At 44.4% G+C, this 14,908-nt stretch overlaps 1 protein-coding gene across 1 annotated transcript in view; it reads left to right on the plus strand.

Moving 5' to 3' along the window:
* The first annotated feature begins 1,592 nt into the window (after positions 1-1,592).
* Positions 1,593-14,908, plus strand: part of adamts12 (ADAM metallopeptidase with thrombospondin type 1 motif, 12) — a 20,621-nt gene continuing 7,305 nt past the window's right edge. The window contains exons 1-12 of the mRNA XM_060066060.1: positions 1,593-1,966; positions 2,113-2,498; positions 8,755-8,929; positions 9,523-9,719; positions 10,245-10,328; positions 10,635-10,759; positions 10,948-11,097; positions 11,650-11,793; positions 12,393-12,537; positions 12,869-12,961; positions 13,278-13,423; positions 14,056-14,225. Of these exons, the coding sequence (XP_059922043.1) occupies positions 1,852-1,966; positions 2,113-2,498; positions 8,755-8,929; positions 9,523-9,719; positions 10,245-10,328; positions 10,635-10,759; positions 10,948-11,097; positions 11,650-11,793; positions 12,393-12,537; positions 12,869-12,961; positions 13,278-13,423; positions 14,056-14,225 (1,930 nt within the window). The 5' untranslated portion in view covers positions 1,593-1,851. The remainder of the gene's footprint in view (positions 1,967-2,112; positions 2,499-8,754; positions 8,930-9,522; positions 9,720-10,244; positions 10,329-10,634; positions 10,760-10,947; positions 11,098-11,649; positions 11,794-12,392; positions 12,538-12,868; positions 12,962-13,277; positions 13,424-14,055; positions 14,226-14,908) is intronic.

The following is a 14,908-nucleotide window of genomic DNA, read 5'->3' on the forward strand; positions in this document are numbered from 1 at the left end:
CACGTGGAATGTGTAGCGGTCGTATGGGTTAACATATTTCAGATATAGTGCAGTCAGTAAGGCCTATACCCAATAGTCTCGAAACTTGCTTAATATTTTAAATTATACGGGTTCAATTCCCCACAACAACAAGTAACAAGTAATGGCCATTTCAACTCGTTAAGGCCTGAAACTTCTTTAAATCCCCTACTATATAATCAGAATATATAAAAGGCTGTAGGTCTGTGGCGAGTAGTGCAACACTCTTTCGGTCTACTGTCCTAAGAATAACTTACAAAATGTCCTGATTATTTTCCAGGACCAGACATTTCACAGTCTGTTGCACATTTTTGTAAGGGGGGACATCAGGGAGTCCGTTTGGTTATGTCTCCGGTAATGATAAGAAATATTCGTTGTTTTATTGAACAAAAGATCCTTAGATCCTATTGTAAAGGTGTTACATTACCTATTTTCAAAAGAGTGTGCCAAACATGTTTACATTTTTAACTGTTGAATAAAAACGATATGATCTTTATGTTGCTTCTGTTTGGGTGGTATATTATTACCAACAGGCTAGGCTACTATGACCATAGTAAACTTTCTACAAGTGTTTGTTTGTGTGTGTGTGCATGTGTGTGCGTGCTTGCGTGTGTGTGTGTGTGTGTGTGTGTGTGTGTGTGTGTGTGTGTGTGTGTGTGTGTGTGTGTGTGTGTGTGTGTGTGTGTGTGTGTGTGTGTGTGTGTGTGCGTGCAAGGGGTCAGCGGGGGTCTCTAGCCTGCAGGGGCCTCTGTCTACAGCCAGAGTTGCCAATAAAGATATTTAACGAGACTATTTCCCGGTTGGCCACTGAGTTAGACAAATGGGTAGCCTATATCAGAGAATGTGTGAAATTGTATATTTTGTTCAATTCAGGAGGATGGTCAGACTAATGGTAATGTTCTCTGAATAGGCATATAGACTACCCTGCAATTTGCATTTGCTAAATTACCCCTTATCAGCTGTTTGGACAAGATTTTTTTTTCATATGTATTCTGTATGTATCATTATATAGAATGAGAGAAAAGAACGGTAAAGAGCACGTTTTTGAAACTACTGCTCCCTCCCTCCCGTTTCTCCGCCATCGCCAAGTGTTGCATGTCACGCACCTGTTATTGACGGCAAAGATGTAGGCCTATTCCTTGTACCGATCACGGAAGAGGATTGGTCAGAAAGGAGCCGGGAGCGGTCTACAATCGAATCTGGTTGAGGCAGGCGCACTGAACAAGAAACAGATCTACTCTCACAGAGCATTTAACTCACTAATAGCAGATGGATGGCTTTGCCATTTCTTACCAATGACTCCAATAAAAGGCCTTATTCTGAAATAAATTAGGCTTCAACAAGTAGGCGAAGTGACAAAGCGCCAACTTTGCAATAGAACCAAACAATAACCCTAATAAATCATATTTCTTATCTATTTCAAATCAATATGAAGCTCCATAAATGGACTTTCCCGTCGTGGTTGATGTTGACAAACACACACTAAATCATATTTATGGGCGACTGGTTTTCTGTCTTCTTCTCTATGGCTTGGTTATTGCTCCCCCTAGTCCCCGCTATAAGAAACAAGACACTATCCAAAGTACACTCCTCCCTTCCTTCGCACAATCGAAGCTTTCTCCTGCTTTAATGTTCTGTGATTCCGACTCCTTCTTCTCCTTCTCCTGCCGTTCGTGTTGTCCCCGGTGCAGGGCTCATTCCTTGACACGTTCATCTGCACAGCCTACCTCGGGGTCCTTCGAACTCGGCGTGGTCACTGGACCGCCTGTAACGCCAATGGACCTCCAATGTCTGGCAACCTTTTCTTGCTTTTTGAGTTCGGTTGAATGAAATATGCAATGTTCGCAGGAGAGCCGGGTTCTTTTCTTTCTGCTCCACTTTGTCTTCCTATTGGCGTCCAGCCACGATGAGCTCTCCGAGTTTGGCAGCTTTCTATCCCCTAGAAAAGGTCAGTGGGTTTTTATTTTTGTTTGTTTTGTAGGAATTGGGTTTCATAACACATAAAGCCTTCAATGTTGGAAACGCTTGGTTTGTATGCAACCCTGAGTTTCCTCCAACATTATGCTCTTATTCTCTACATTTGATCCTTTATAGATGACTTGCACGCGACAGAGTCAGATCTGCCCATTGTCCATCCTGTGAAAGTCGACTTCGATGGACGGTTTATCTCCCATACACTTTCCCATCACTTCGGGAATGGGCGACTCAAGCGGGATCTGCGACCGTTGGAGCCAGAGACGGAGAGCCAACGGGTCTATTATCAGATCGACTACAAAGGTCGGAGTCTCATCTTCAATCTGACGGCGAACACTCAGCTTGTTTCACTCGACTACGTTGTGGAGAGGAGGAACGGGAGTCTGAACAGGACGACGGAGCAGCATCTTCGTCTCCCCTCCGCGGGAGATCTCTGTCACCTGATTGGCACCGTCACGGTCAACCAGGCGCGTGGCACCGCCGCCGTCAGCACCTGTAGCGGACTGGTAAGGGACCCATCATAGGCCAATGCATCCTTTTAAAGTGTATTATTGTGCTGTGTGTGTGTGTGTGTGTGTGTGTGTGTGTGTGTGTGTGTGTGTGTGTGTGTGTGTGTGTGTGTGTGTGTGTGTGTGTGTGTGTATGTGTGTGTGTGTGTGTGTGTGTGTGTGTGTGTGTGTGTGTGTGTGTGTGTGTGTGTGTGTGCGCGTGTATGCGCGCTTTCGTGTGTGTATATTTTGTACACAGGGAGTGCATCAAGTCTAATAAGCAGGGATGCACCTATCTGAAAGTTTAAATTACTTTGGTTTCCCCCAATGTTTCTCTTTTCCTCCTATTTTCTTTCCTCGATAGAGGGTCAGGGGTATATTTGTGTGGACAGTAAAGTGGGTTAGACGGTTACACACATCCCGTCACCCCTCCCCTCCTCTACTGACAGTGCTCTGTCTGTTAGTTTGCCCTGCACCGACTCTTTCTAGGAATGTTTGCTGAACCACTTTCCTGCAGCATAAGCTCTTAGTGGTCAGCGAGTCAAATCTCAAACACACACAACCCTGATCTTCTGCTATTTTTACTCTTAATCGATTACTAATCAGTCAGTCACTTAATGACCAAAGGATCTACTGAGTGACTGACTGTTTGACTGGCTTGCTGGCTGGTTCTCTGACAAACTCTATGATTGGCTGTCTGTCTGACTGACTGACTGACTGGCTGGCTGGCTAACTGGCTACACTGAATGGCTAGATGTCTGGCTGACTGAATGACTCTGAGTTTGTGACTGACTGTCTGACTCACCTACTGAATGACTGACTTGCTGGCTGACTGTCTGTCGGAGTCTCATACTGACTGACTAACTGGCTGACTGGTTGACTCTCTGGTTTCCTGGCGAGCTGTCTGACAGACTGGCTGACTGACGGACACACAGTCTGACCGCCTCCCCCCTTCTCATTCTCATGTACGCTGAATATGTACGGTACTTTCCTTGCCCTGAAACTAGCACTCATTTGTCCATGTGGCAACATTACACTGCAGATCATAAATACAACTAAATAACTTCCTGAACATCTGAATAGGATGCAGTTTTATTGGATGAAGGAGAGTGACCAGGTCAGATGGAATAGTTTAACTCCAAGTGTTTGTATGGTTGGTTCATACGGCAGTTATTATAAAGAATACTTAGGCCTGCTTAGAGCAGTAGAGGAAGGCAAGTATATCAGCTGAATGGCAGCTGAATTATTTGCTTCAATTAAAGACCATTTGACGCTCGCTCTGCATTAATTATTCCATGACCTTGTATTACTTTCAATATCATATTTGTACTATCCGTTTGGGCATGATTACTTTCACATTTTAAGTGGCAAACTTAAACAGTGTATCTATGATACATATATGTATACATTTATGCATATGATTTATAATAATATGAAAACACCTGCCATGGTGGCACTGCGAACACACAGCCATGACGAGGAAGATAGACCGTGTGTGAAAGCCTGAACTCCCCTTTCCAGAAGGATAAGACGTGTCAGTCCCAACCCAGCAGACTCCTTGCTGGATTGGATTCCCCTCAGCAGGAATGCTTCTCAAGCAGGGTCTTGCCTCACTCCTGCCTACCTTGGTTGTCTGGGTACTGGTTCCTTATGCAAACAGTTATCTAAAGTGCTAGTATTTTTGTTGGTTAGGTCATTTATTTGTTTTTGAAGCTACTATATATGTACTATTTAGAATAAAAGTGCAAGCAAGTGACGAAATAGACAAAATAGCATATGTTAAACTAGTGCCGACCCACTTTAACCCATAACAATAACCCTAACTGTGTAAATTGTTAAAAAAAGAAAGAAGTAAAAAGGATTGCAATCAACTACATTCCGAAGAAGATCTTGATGCCTTCACAGCCTGAAAGGCGAACTAGTCAAGTCCATTCAGGCAGTTGTAGGCTTGTGTTGAGTCAGAAGGGTCACAATAACTCAACCCTTTGCCTGACCATTCCACAGCAGGGCACTGTGGTGACCCAGATGTGACAGCTGCCTTTCAGGTCAGATACCCCCAGGAACAGAGACAGGGATGTTCAAAAAGAAAATAAATAAAAGCAAAAATAAAGAGATAAAGCAATAAAGAAACAAACAGAAAGAAAGAAAAAAACAATTGAAAGGAAGATATGAATAAATTAACAAACATACAAAGAAGGGATGATATGAAGAAAGAAAGAAAAAAAACGATGAATTAAATAAATAATCAACTATATAAATAAATAAATGAATATACCAATTGTACCAAAGATAGGAAGGAGTCTCTTATAAGCCTATTAAATCTTGTGAGCCACAATCTGGTTCCTGTTCCTAAACTTGTCTTTGGGTAAAAAAAACAGGGCTAGTCTTTTTAGACATAATCAACATGAAATAGTTTCCCCCTAGAGACTTTTGTATCTCCTTTAACTCCCATAGATTGACTTGTCCCTATGGAAACCCTACGGCTATTCCACAAGCTTCTGCGTCCGCCAAAGATCTACTTTTTGTGATAGTTTCCAGGAGAAAAAAAAGAACACATGGTTTGTTAAAACAGCTGTTCAGTGACTGCATAACATATGAGTAATTACAGTCATCAGCATTATGGCTTTTCCATCGGATATCAGATACAAGCAGACAAACCCAACTCTTTTGGAAGGTTCAAATCATAAAGGGATGAGAAATTGCATCAAACACTTACATAATATGTGAGTTACGTAAAGCATCAAAATGTTATTCATGGTTGGTAGGTGCATAATAAGGAACGTTATAAGTATCGATCTAAGTTAAATACTAGTTAATACTGAATATAAAATACTAGCTAGTTCAACGAGTTGATTTGAGGATTGAAATCATCACCGTCTCAGCACGGTCCATTTAAATATTCAAAACCTTTGCCCAACAAAGTGTTGGGGAAGTTTTAGCCCTGAGGCAAAAGACACAAGTGAAAACAAGTTGAGAGCCATTAGACTGGTGTTACACCTCCACCCCACCTCGCCTCCTAGAGGACACAATCTCTTCATCGCTCTCCCATGGGGAACACATGTTAGCTTGCTTCTGTGTAATAATTTTTCAAAGAGAAAGAGGAAAACCAGGCAGACCAACTGTAAATCAACGTCTTGATTAAAGTGTATGACTTGCACTTGTCTACTAAGGACATCAAGTCCCGAATGTATCTTCGTGGAATCACAATGGTGGAAAAATTATTCATATGGGGCTTTGCGGCAAAGGCGAGAGGGATCAGTGCTTGGCCTGCTTGGCCTGCACTACAAACGGCTGCAGAAGCAGGAAACCAAAGTAAAGCAGTTCCACATGGTGGCTGTATTTAGCACGCAGACCTGAGCTAGTTTTGACCCCCCCTGGCACCGACACATCACACCTCGGCACACGTCCTCTAGTGTGAGCCGAGGAGAAGGAGGAGGAGGTGGAGGAGGAGGTGGAGGAGGAGGTGGAGGAGGTGGAGGAGGAGGTGGAGGAGGAGGTGGAGGAGGTGGAGGAGGAGGAGGTGGAGGAGGAGGTGGAGGAGAAAGAGGAGGAGGTGGAGGAGGAGGTGGTGGAGGAGGTGGAGGAGGAGGTGGAGGAGGAGGTGGAGGAGGTGGAGGCGGAGGTGGAGGAGAAGGGTAGACCCTGTGCTGGCTGGGACCCCCGTTCATGGTTTCACGTTGGTGGTTTGCAGTTGGTTCGCAGAGCTTTCGGTTTCTGAGTCAAAGCCACAACGAGTAATCCCCTCTATCTTCCTTTGGTTTCACGTCCTTTTAAATGTAAACAAAACTGATGAGGGTCAACGTGTCAAGACGGAGTGAGTCAACAAATAAATCCCCTGTTTTTGGTCACTGAACATTCTGCGTTTACATGGCAGCCTATCACATCACGGATAATCACACTTGATAAGATATGGATAAGGAAAACCATCCGTCTTCATGACGAGCCTGTAACTGCGCCAGTGAATCCATGTTGAAAAAGGTTTGCACGACGCTGCTGCGTTTGGTATGGAGATCATACAGATCCAGCAGAGCGACCTCTTCGATGTTTGGATGGGCCTCCCTGTAGCATTCCTTCCTGCTGCTTCTGCCCCCACCACCACCTCCTCTTCTCGGACTTCCAGGACATGTCTCAAATCATAACATAGAGGGAAACGTATACGAGTCCAATGGAGCGCCACTCATTGGTACCGTGCATGGTTTTTACTTGCACTAACTTAAACAGAGATGATTAGAGAGACGAGTGAAATGGGTGTTTGGAACATTAGCGAGCAGTGTAAGTGCATGTCTGCAAAAAGGCTCCGTGGGTACCGTGTGCAAAGGGGAGCTCCGGAGCGTATCAGCCTGCATGCTTTGTGTGTGAGCCCATTGCAACGTTAGGATCCCTGGACAATGGCCATAGACTGAGTCACTGTCGAGGAGCCTGCTCCCATTTCAGTCATTCCATCTCGCCTGGACTAGAATAAGCCAACCTCCGCCACAGTGCCTCCAGCCCTTCTGTCAGGGCTGTTGTAGACATGTATTGTTGGACTCAAAGTGCATGTTTTAGGGTTTTGGTAGGAAATCACACAACCGTCAGTTCGAGTTTTTACATGTGTTGCATTGGATATTGGCAGATACACTCATACACTCTTTGTATTAAAGAGCTTTTATGCAACCTGGTTTCCACCAGAATGAAGCGGAAGGTCTGCGAGACATGTCCGTCAGTCCTCCTGTCTTTTAATGGCCATGTTTCATACTACCGTGGCCCCTAGTCTGACATGAAAATCGTCTCGTTTCCTGAGGTTTTTTTCACTTATTCTCTTATTGGCAGATGTATTGAAACAGGTGTTGTTGCTACAAGGGGGAACCAAACTGAACCATGTGAACTCCATCTGAGGATTAAGACAGGCCGCGCCCCAGGGCTCCATGGGCCAAAGAGAAATATTGTTGGATGATGTACACGTGTTACATCAAGACACACTGTATGCCCAGAGTCAGCAGCATGTGTCTCTACAACAACCACAATCACAATCATAACACTGTTAGACAAATCATAGAGGTCGTCACTTCTTAGAACATTGTCCGTGTGTCTGTGTGTGTTGATGTGTATTTTAAGAAAGAAAATTGTCCATGAGAAAACCTAATAATCATTTTGATGCCTGTCACTGAAAATGATTTGCGTTGCTCCTGGGAGCAAAGATATCCTCTTCCTCTGGAAGGAAATATCATCCGTCTCTTATTCACTCTTTCTCTCTTTAGTGAGTTTGAAGAATAATAAAAATGCAGGGGAAGCTCCTTGTCTATCCTGGGTCTGTTTGAACACACACTCAATACACGCACGCACGCATGCACACACACACACACACACACACACACACACACACACACACACACACACACACACACACACACACACACACACACACACACACACACACACACAAATGCACGCACACACGCTTCCACTAACGCGCTCACACACATGCAAAGACATGCATGCATTCACTTACACACATACACAAAGGTCACACCCTATGACAGCTTCAGTAACATGTGAAGGAGAGGCCACACTAAGTACGCAAAGTCAATGCTGCAAAGGATGTGCGTGTGCATTTGTGTGTGTGTACCTGTGCATACTAGCGTCTGTCTGCAAGTGTGTGCTTGCATGTATTCTGTGTGCAGGTGTGTGTGTGTGTGTGTGTGCATGTCTGTGTCTGTGTGTATATATTTGTGCATGCATATGTGTGTGTTTGTCTGTGTGTGTGTCTGTATCTGTATGTATATGTGTGAGTATGCATACTAGTGTGTGTGTGTGTGTGTGTTGATATGTGTTTGTATGCATAGTTGTGTCTGTGTGTGTATATGTGTGTGTATGCATGGGTGTGTTTGTGCGTGCGTGTGTGTGTGTGTGTGTAGGTGTATCTGTGTATATATTTGTGTGTGTGCATGCAAAGGTGGGTCTGTGTGTGTGCTTGCTTGCTTGCGTGCGTGCGTGCGTGCGTGCGTGCGGGTCCATGCATGTCTGTTGCTTCGTGCATATGGATTAAGCAGGAGGCGTCTGACACACCAGCAGGGACACGCAGGACATACCTTCCTGCCACTGCCCCCGGCGTGGGGCGTGGACGTCTGCTATTAGGATGGATTCCTCAGGAACCTCTCAGGAATGAAAGGCTCCCGAGTAGTCTCCCCTCTGACTTCTAAGGGGCGGGGCTTTGGCACTTTAAAAGCGTGGGCGACCTGAGCCACTGTTTACCCGTTGAAACCTTTCCCCGGCGTGACGTCTGCGTCCTCCACAGAGAGGGCTCTTCTCCCTGTCCGAGGGACACTTCTTCATCGAGCCAGCCCCGGGGGCCGCCGACGAAGACGGAAGGCAGCCGCACATTGTGTATCCCAGAGTTACTCCGGAAGGTCACCGGAGAGTCAGGCGCAGCTCACGCACCCAGGGAGAACCCGTTCCCTGTGGGGTTAAAGGTGGGGCCATTCATATGTGTTTGTTCAAATGTACCGACAAAATGGTGATGCACATAGGGTTCGTCTCTCTGAGATCGATGCCTGGTGTGTCTCGCCAGCCAGCGTTGACGCTGTCCATTTTAAATTAAGGGCGGGTAATAACAGGGACCTCGCTATACAATATAACACGTTTTAAGTGAAAATAAAATAGGTATTGTGATTCTGCAAATATTACAATACAATATTAAGCATTATTTTGTTGTGGTTTAAGGTTTAGCTTGTTAGTTAGGGTTCTTACAGTCCATTGGTCATTATTATTCTAAATGAATGTGGCTTAACATAACAGAATGTAGTGGATGCAAATAGGCAAATTTGCTTGACTATAGGCAAACACACATATAGCGCCCTCTGTAGGATGGTAACATATATTCTCTTCCACTAATGTTCGGTTTTTGTGTAAAAAACGATTTGAGTAAATTTTTGAGGCTATTTATTTTATTTATTGTGGTGCCTTTCACATGAACATGCTTGAAAAGCTGACTCAAAAGGCAAAGGAACACTAAATACTCTACACATGCTACCGCGTTGTCCTCATCTCTTTCACCATCGTGCAGATGGTCCGAAGGACTCCGTCCGGGTGGAGCGAGAGCGGGAGAAATGGGAGACGGAGGAGAACCGGGGTCCGTCGCGCTCCCAGCGCTCCGTCAGCAGGGAACGCTGGGTGGAGACAATGGTGGTGGCCGACTCCAAACTCATCGATTACCATGGCCAGGACAACGTGGAGTCCTACATCTTCACCATCATGAACATGGTGAGCCGATGAGTGTGTGTGTGTGTGTGTGTGTGTGTGTGTGTGTGTGTGTGTGTGTGTGTGTGTGTGTGTGTGTGTGTGTGTGTGTGTGTGTGTGTGTGTGCGTGGTGTGCGTCGGTGGTGGTTCTGCGGCAAAGGGTTATGGGTTCAAACACCACAATCACAATCTACTGGTAAGTTACTTTCACTTTCGTCGTTTCAAAGTAGCTGTACGATAAGATGCACTGGTGGAATGCTTTGATTGTAGATAACCAGTTGTGGATAACCAGTTGTGGATAACCAGTTGTGGATAACCAGTTGCGGATAACCAGTTGCGGATAACCAGTTGCGGATAACCAGTTGCGGATAACCAGTTGCGGATAACCAGTTGCGGATAACCAGTTGCGGATAACCAGTTGCGGATAACCAGTTGCGGATAACCAGTTGCGGATAACCAGTTGCGGATAACCAGTTGTGGATAACCAGTTGTGGATAACCAGTTGTGGATAACCAGTGTTGGGACTGAATGGTCTTTTATGTCTTCAGGTGGCCGGGATCTTCCATGATGCCAGTATCGGGAATGCCGTCCACATCATTCTGGTTCGCCTCATCCTGCTGCATGGGGAGGAGGTAATGGTGACAGCTTTCTGGAACCATACACACATACAGTGCTACTACTGCGCTATGACTACAAGACCACCATCCTATTGATTTGAATTCAATTTTGGTCAAATATGACATACATTTTACCATGGGTCTGCTTGCATGTATAGCATCTAACCTATACCTTTCGCGTACGTTTATTTTTAAGGGAACAAAATGTGATATTGAGTTGGACTGTGTACCATCATGTGAACATTTCTGAGAAAATGTATCTCTTTCCTAGTGAATGAAACATGGTGGTCTTACTGCACTTCTCGATTCTGTGTTATTCAGAAAGACCTGAAGATTGTTCACCATGCAGACACCACTTTATCCAGCTTCTGTGCCTGGCAGAAGAACCTGAATCCACAGAGTGACACGCATCCTGCTCATCACGATATAGCTGTCCTGGTTACCAGGTTAGACACACACACACACACACACACACACACACACACACACACACACACACACACACACACACACACACACACACACACACACACACACACACACTTGCACTCACACACATTTAGTTGAACACATCTCAAGGCTTCCCAGCTGTGCGTGCATTAACGTGGCGGCTGGGTGGATGCTTGGACCCCAGGAAGGACATCTGTGCCGGGATGAACCAGCCGTGTGAGACCCTGGGCTTGTCGCACCTGTCTGGGATGTGCCAGCCGCACCGCAGCTGCAACATCAACGAGGACTCGGGCCTCCCGGTGGCGTTCACCATCGCCCACGAGATGGGCCACAGGTAGTAATAATAACAACAACGCTTTTCATTTGAAGGCGCCTTTCTCTGCACTCAAGCTCACCGTGCAACGATGCACAAAAGTCATTGAAGAGAAGCAACGATGAGAAAAAAGTAAATAATAATAACAACAGCAAGAGTCGTAGCGATTGGCATCAGATGGAATAGGCGGTTTTGAACGGATGCGTTTTGAGTTGTGATTTGTTTCTGAGTTGGGGTGGTAATGAATTCCAGAGAGGGGGAGCACATGTGGACCCCTCTCTAGTGAGTCTGTGACTCAACCAATGAATCCCCTGCACCTGCCACCAAAGTATTGATTTGTACTTTGTTTACCGTGTAGTATACTTCACTATTTATTTGGTATTTAGTTTATTGAGTAGACTAGTGACATATGTTGATAGGTGTTTGTTAATTTTGTTGTGTGTGTTTGTGTGTGTGTGCTAAAGTGAGAAGAAGTTACAAATACAAATATAGTGTCTAGCACAGTACGCAATTCCAACGCAAATGGGAATTTTTAAAAATCTTGAAATGTTGTCATGTTTGTCATGTTTGCAGCTTTGGCATCCACCACGACGGCCAGGGAAACGACTGTGAGCTACAAGGCAGACACCCCTTCATCATGTCCAGGCAGCTGATGTACGACAGCTCCCCTCTCACGTGGTCCTCCTGCTCCAAGGAGTACATCACACGCTTCCTAGAGTATGTGATCCGTCATGTACTATTGCACTATTGCATCACATCACTAATTTTAACAACTATTTTTGAATAATTGTATTTAAATAATTGAAATAGTATTGAAATAATTAAATAATAGTAATAATGTCTGAGGCCAGGGCAGCAGTAATATTTGAAATGCTGATATTGTAGCATGTAACTTGTTTATTCACTAAATTTCACAATTTTGTAAACCTTTTCCACCCAAAAAAATCCCTCTTCAATTTATAGGGTACTCCAAATGTTACTCATCCTCCAAAAATGCAATAACATGGTTTGTTATGACTATCATAATATGTGACTAGAACAAACAACGGTCTTTTATCAAAGTGGGTGGTCTTTGGGGGGTTTTAACAGGGTAAGGGTTATGGTTCCAATGATCACAAACATAATGGTGGTTTAGTTCATTTAATCCAAACCAACAAACTCTTAGACTCCGTTGAGACTTTTTTAGCTGATTAAATAGATGCTATCCCTTTTGTTTTCCATTTGTTTAGTTCTCGATCTTCCTCCCTTTTTTTTTTACTTTATGTTATTTAATATGTCAATCAAACATTAATGAAAGCTTTTTCTCGCTCCCTTAGTCGTGGTTGGGGCTTCTGTCTGGACGACCGGCCCTCCAAGAGAGATCTGACGACGCCATTGGCCCGTCTGGGTGTCCGTTACACAACTCACCATCAGTGCCAGCTGCAGTACGGCCCGGACGCCACCTTCTGTCCTGAGGTTGATGTACGTATCTTGCATGTACTCAAATGCAATAAAGGGGAAGTCAGTTGTTTCAGTCATTTAAAACTTTCCACAAGGCAACGAGACCATAGATTACTATTTTTTGGTTTGTATGTTGGTCATAATCTGAATAAAAACATACACCCTAGTCCACCCCCACTGAATCCATTGTAGTTTACATTTTTTCTTCAGCAAGTTCATTTTTTTTTTATATCCATTGAAATCCAAATGCAGCAACATAATTGTTAATCCACAGGGTCATAGTCACACGCCAAGACCGTCAATGGCCTTTTCACTCCCTTCACGTTTCATTATTTCCCGCCTCTTCTTTCAGAATGTTTGTCAGATCCTCTGGTGTTCTGTGAATGGCACCTGTCGGTCCAAGCTGGACTCCCCCATTGATGGAACCCGCTGTGGGCCAGAGAAGGTAGTTTACATCGGGACCATATCCTCTTTCTTTCAATCAATCCTGGCATTGAGACCATTATGTAAGAATTATGAACAATAATGATAATAAAATAATAACTATACTTATATAGTATACCTTTTAAAATAAAGTGCTTACAAAGTACTTTAACAGTACCATGTATCATGTAGATTCAAAATGCTACAAAAATTAAAGTGTACCGGTAATATGTAAAAAAAAAAAAAAGCCAAATGAGTGTTACCATAGTGACCTATAAAATGTCTATAAACTGGTTGTACAATTTCCAATGTTCTCCGCCCCCCCCCCCCCCTTCCAGTGGTGCATCTCTGGGGAGTGTGTGGTCGTAGGCAAGCTGCCAGAGACGGTGAACGGAGCCTGGGGCCAGTGGAGCACGTGGTCCCACTGCTCCAGGACTTGTGGGTCTGGGGTCCAGTCCGCAGAGAGGGAATGCAACAACCCCAAGTGAGCACTGGTCCTGGGCATGAGCCTAACTGATGCTCTCTCTCTCTGTCAGTCTCTCTCTCTTTCGGTCTCTCTCTCTCTCTCTCTCTCTCTCTCTCTCTCTCTCTCTCTCTCTCTCTCTCTCTCTCTCTCTTCGGTCTCTCCCTCTCTCTCTCTTTCGGTCTCTCGCTCTCTCTCTCTCTCTTCTCTCTCTCTCTCCCTCTCTCTATCTCTCTCTCTCTCTCTTTCGGTCTCTCGCTCACTCTCTCTTTCGGTCTCTCGCTCTCTCTCTCTCTCTCTCTCTCTCTTTCGGTCTCTCGCTCTCTCTCTCTCTCTCTCTCTCTCTCTCTCTCTCTCTCTCTCTCTCTCCCTCTCTCTCTCTCTTCCGGTCTCTCTCTCTCTCTCTCTCTCTCTCTCTTTCTCTCTCTCCCGCCTTCACTTCCCATAATTTAGTTCTTCAGTCATTCCAATTTAACACATTTAAGTTACAGCATTAGAAGTTATTAGAAGCAAGATATGCCATACCAATAATATAGTACTAAAATATATAGAACTATATTACTATTACTATTAGGGAAATCCATCATTAAATAACCTGTAACATATACTTCCCTTACTGCAATATGAATACCGTTACCCAATGATCTCCACAGACCAGAGTTCGGCGGCAAGTACTGCACAGGGGAGAGGAAGCGGTATCGAACCTGCAACACCAAGCGGTGCCAGAAGAACATCCCCAGCTTCAGGGAGATGCTGTGCAGCGAGTTCGACACGGTGCCCTACCAGAACGAACTGTACAAGTGGATCCCTGTGGCCAACCCAGGTAAGATTTCCCCGTCTAAACATAGCAACGCAGTAGGTACGCCATTAAGCTGTATGCCGCTCCCTGCGTTCACAGTGTTTATGGTTCTGTGTCACAGAGACAGTGATTCTGAGGGTCGTCCGCCAGAAGCAAATAAATAGTCACTATTTCAGTATACTCTGGTGATCTTTATAATGTTTCCTAAAGTCTAAGAATGAACATATATGCGTCCCTCCTCAACCTGCAGGAAAGACACAGCTGTTGCCGTCTGTTGCCTTTGTGTATCGTGACTAAGGCAGCTTTATCAATGCAGTAATATTCAATGATTTTATGCAGGTCCTTTATGGTCTTACGGATGCCCCCTAGTTTTTATTGTGTGTAATTACTAGGGATGGTCAATAGGGGGCATCATATTAAAAGGGGACATATCGTTCATCAGGTTAGTTGCTGTATTATAGGTACTTAGATACCATGTTATATAATGTGCTGAAATACAAAAAGTATGAATATTCAATTAGCATTTACGACTTATGAGTGATGTGAAAGAAATTGAAACATATAAAAACATAAATCCGGGATAACTTCAATTAAAACAAATATACATTAGGGTTCACAAAAAATATTGAGGCACATTCATTGTACTGCCCACATAATCAATAAACGTTGTTTACTGATCAAATTTTCTAGCATTCATATTGTTTCCA

Source organism: Gadus macrocephalus, chromosome 11, assembly GCF_031168955.1.
Source record: "Gadus macrocephalus chromosome 11, ASM3116895v1".
In the NCBI taxonomy this organism is placed as follows: domain Eukaryota; kingdom Metazoa; phylum Chordata; class Actinopteri; order Gadiformes; family Gadidae; genus Gadus; species Gadus macrocephalus.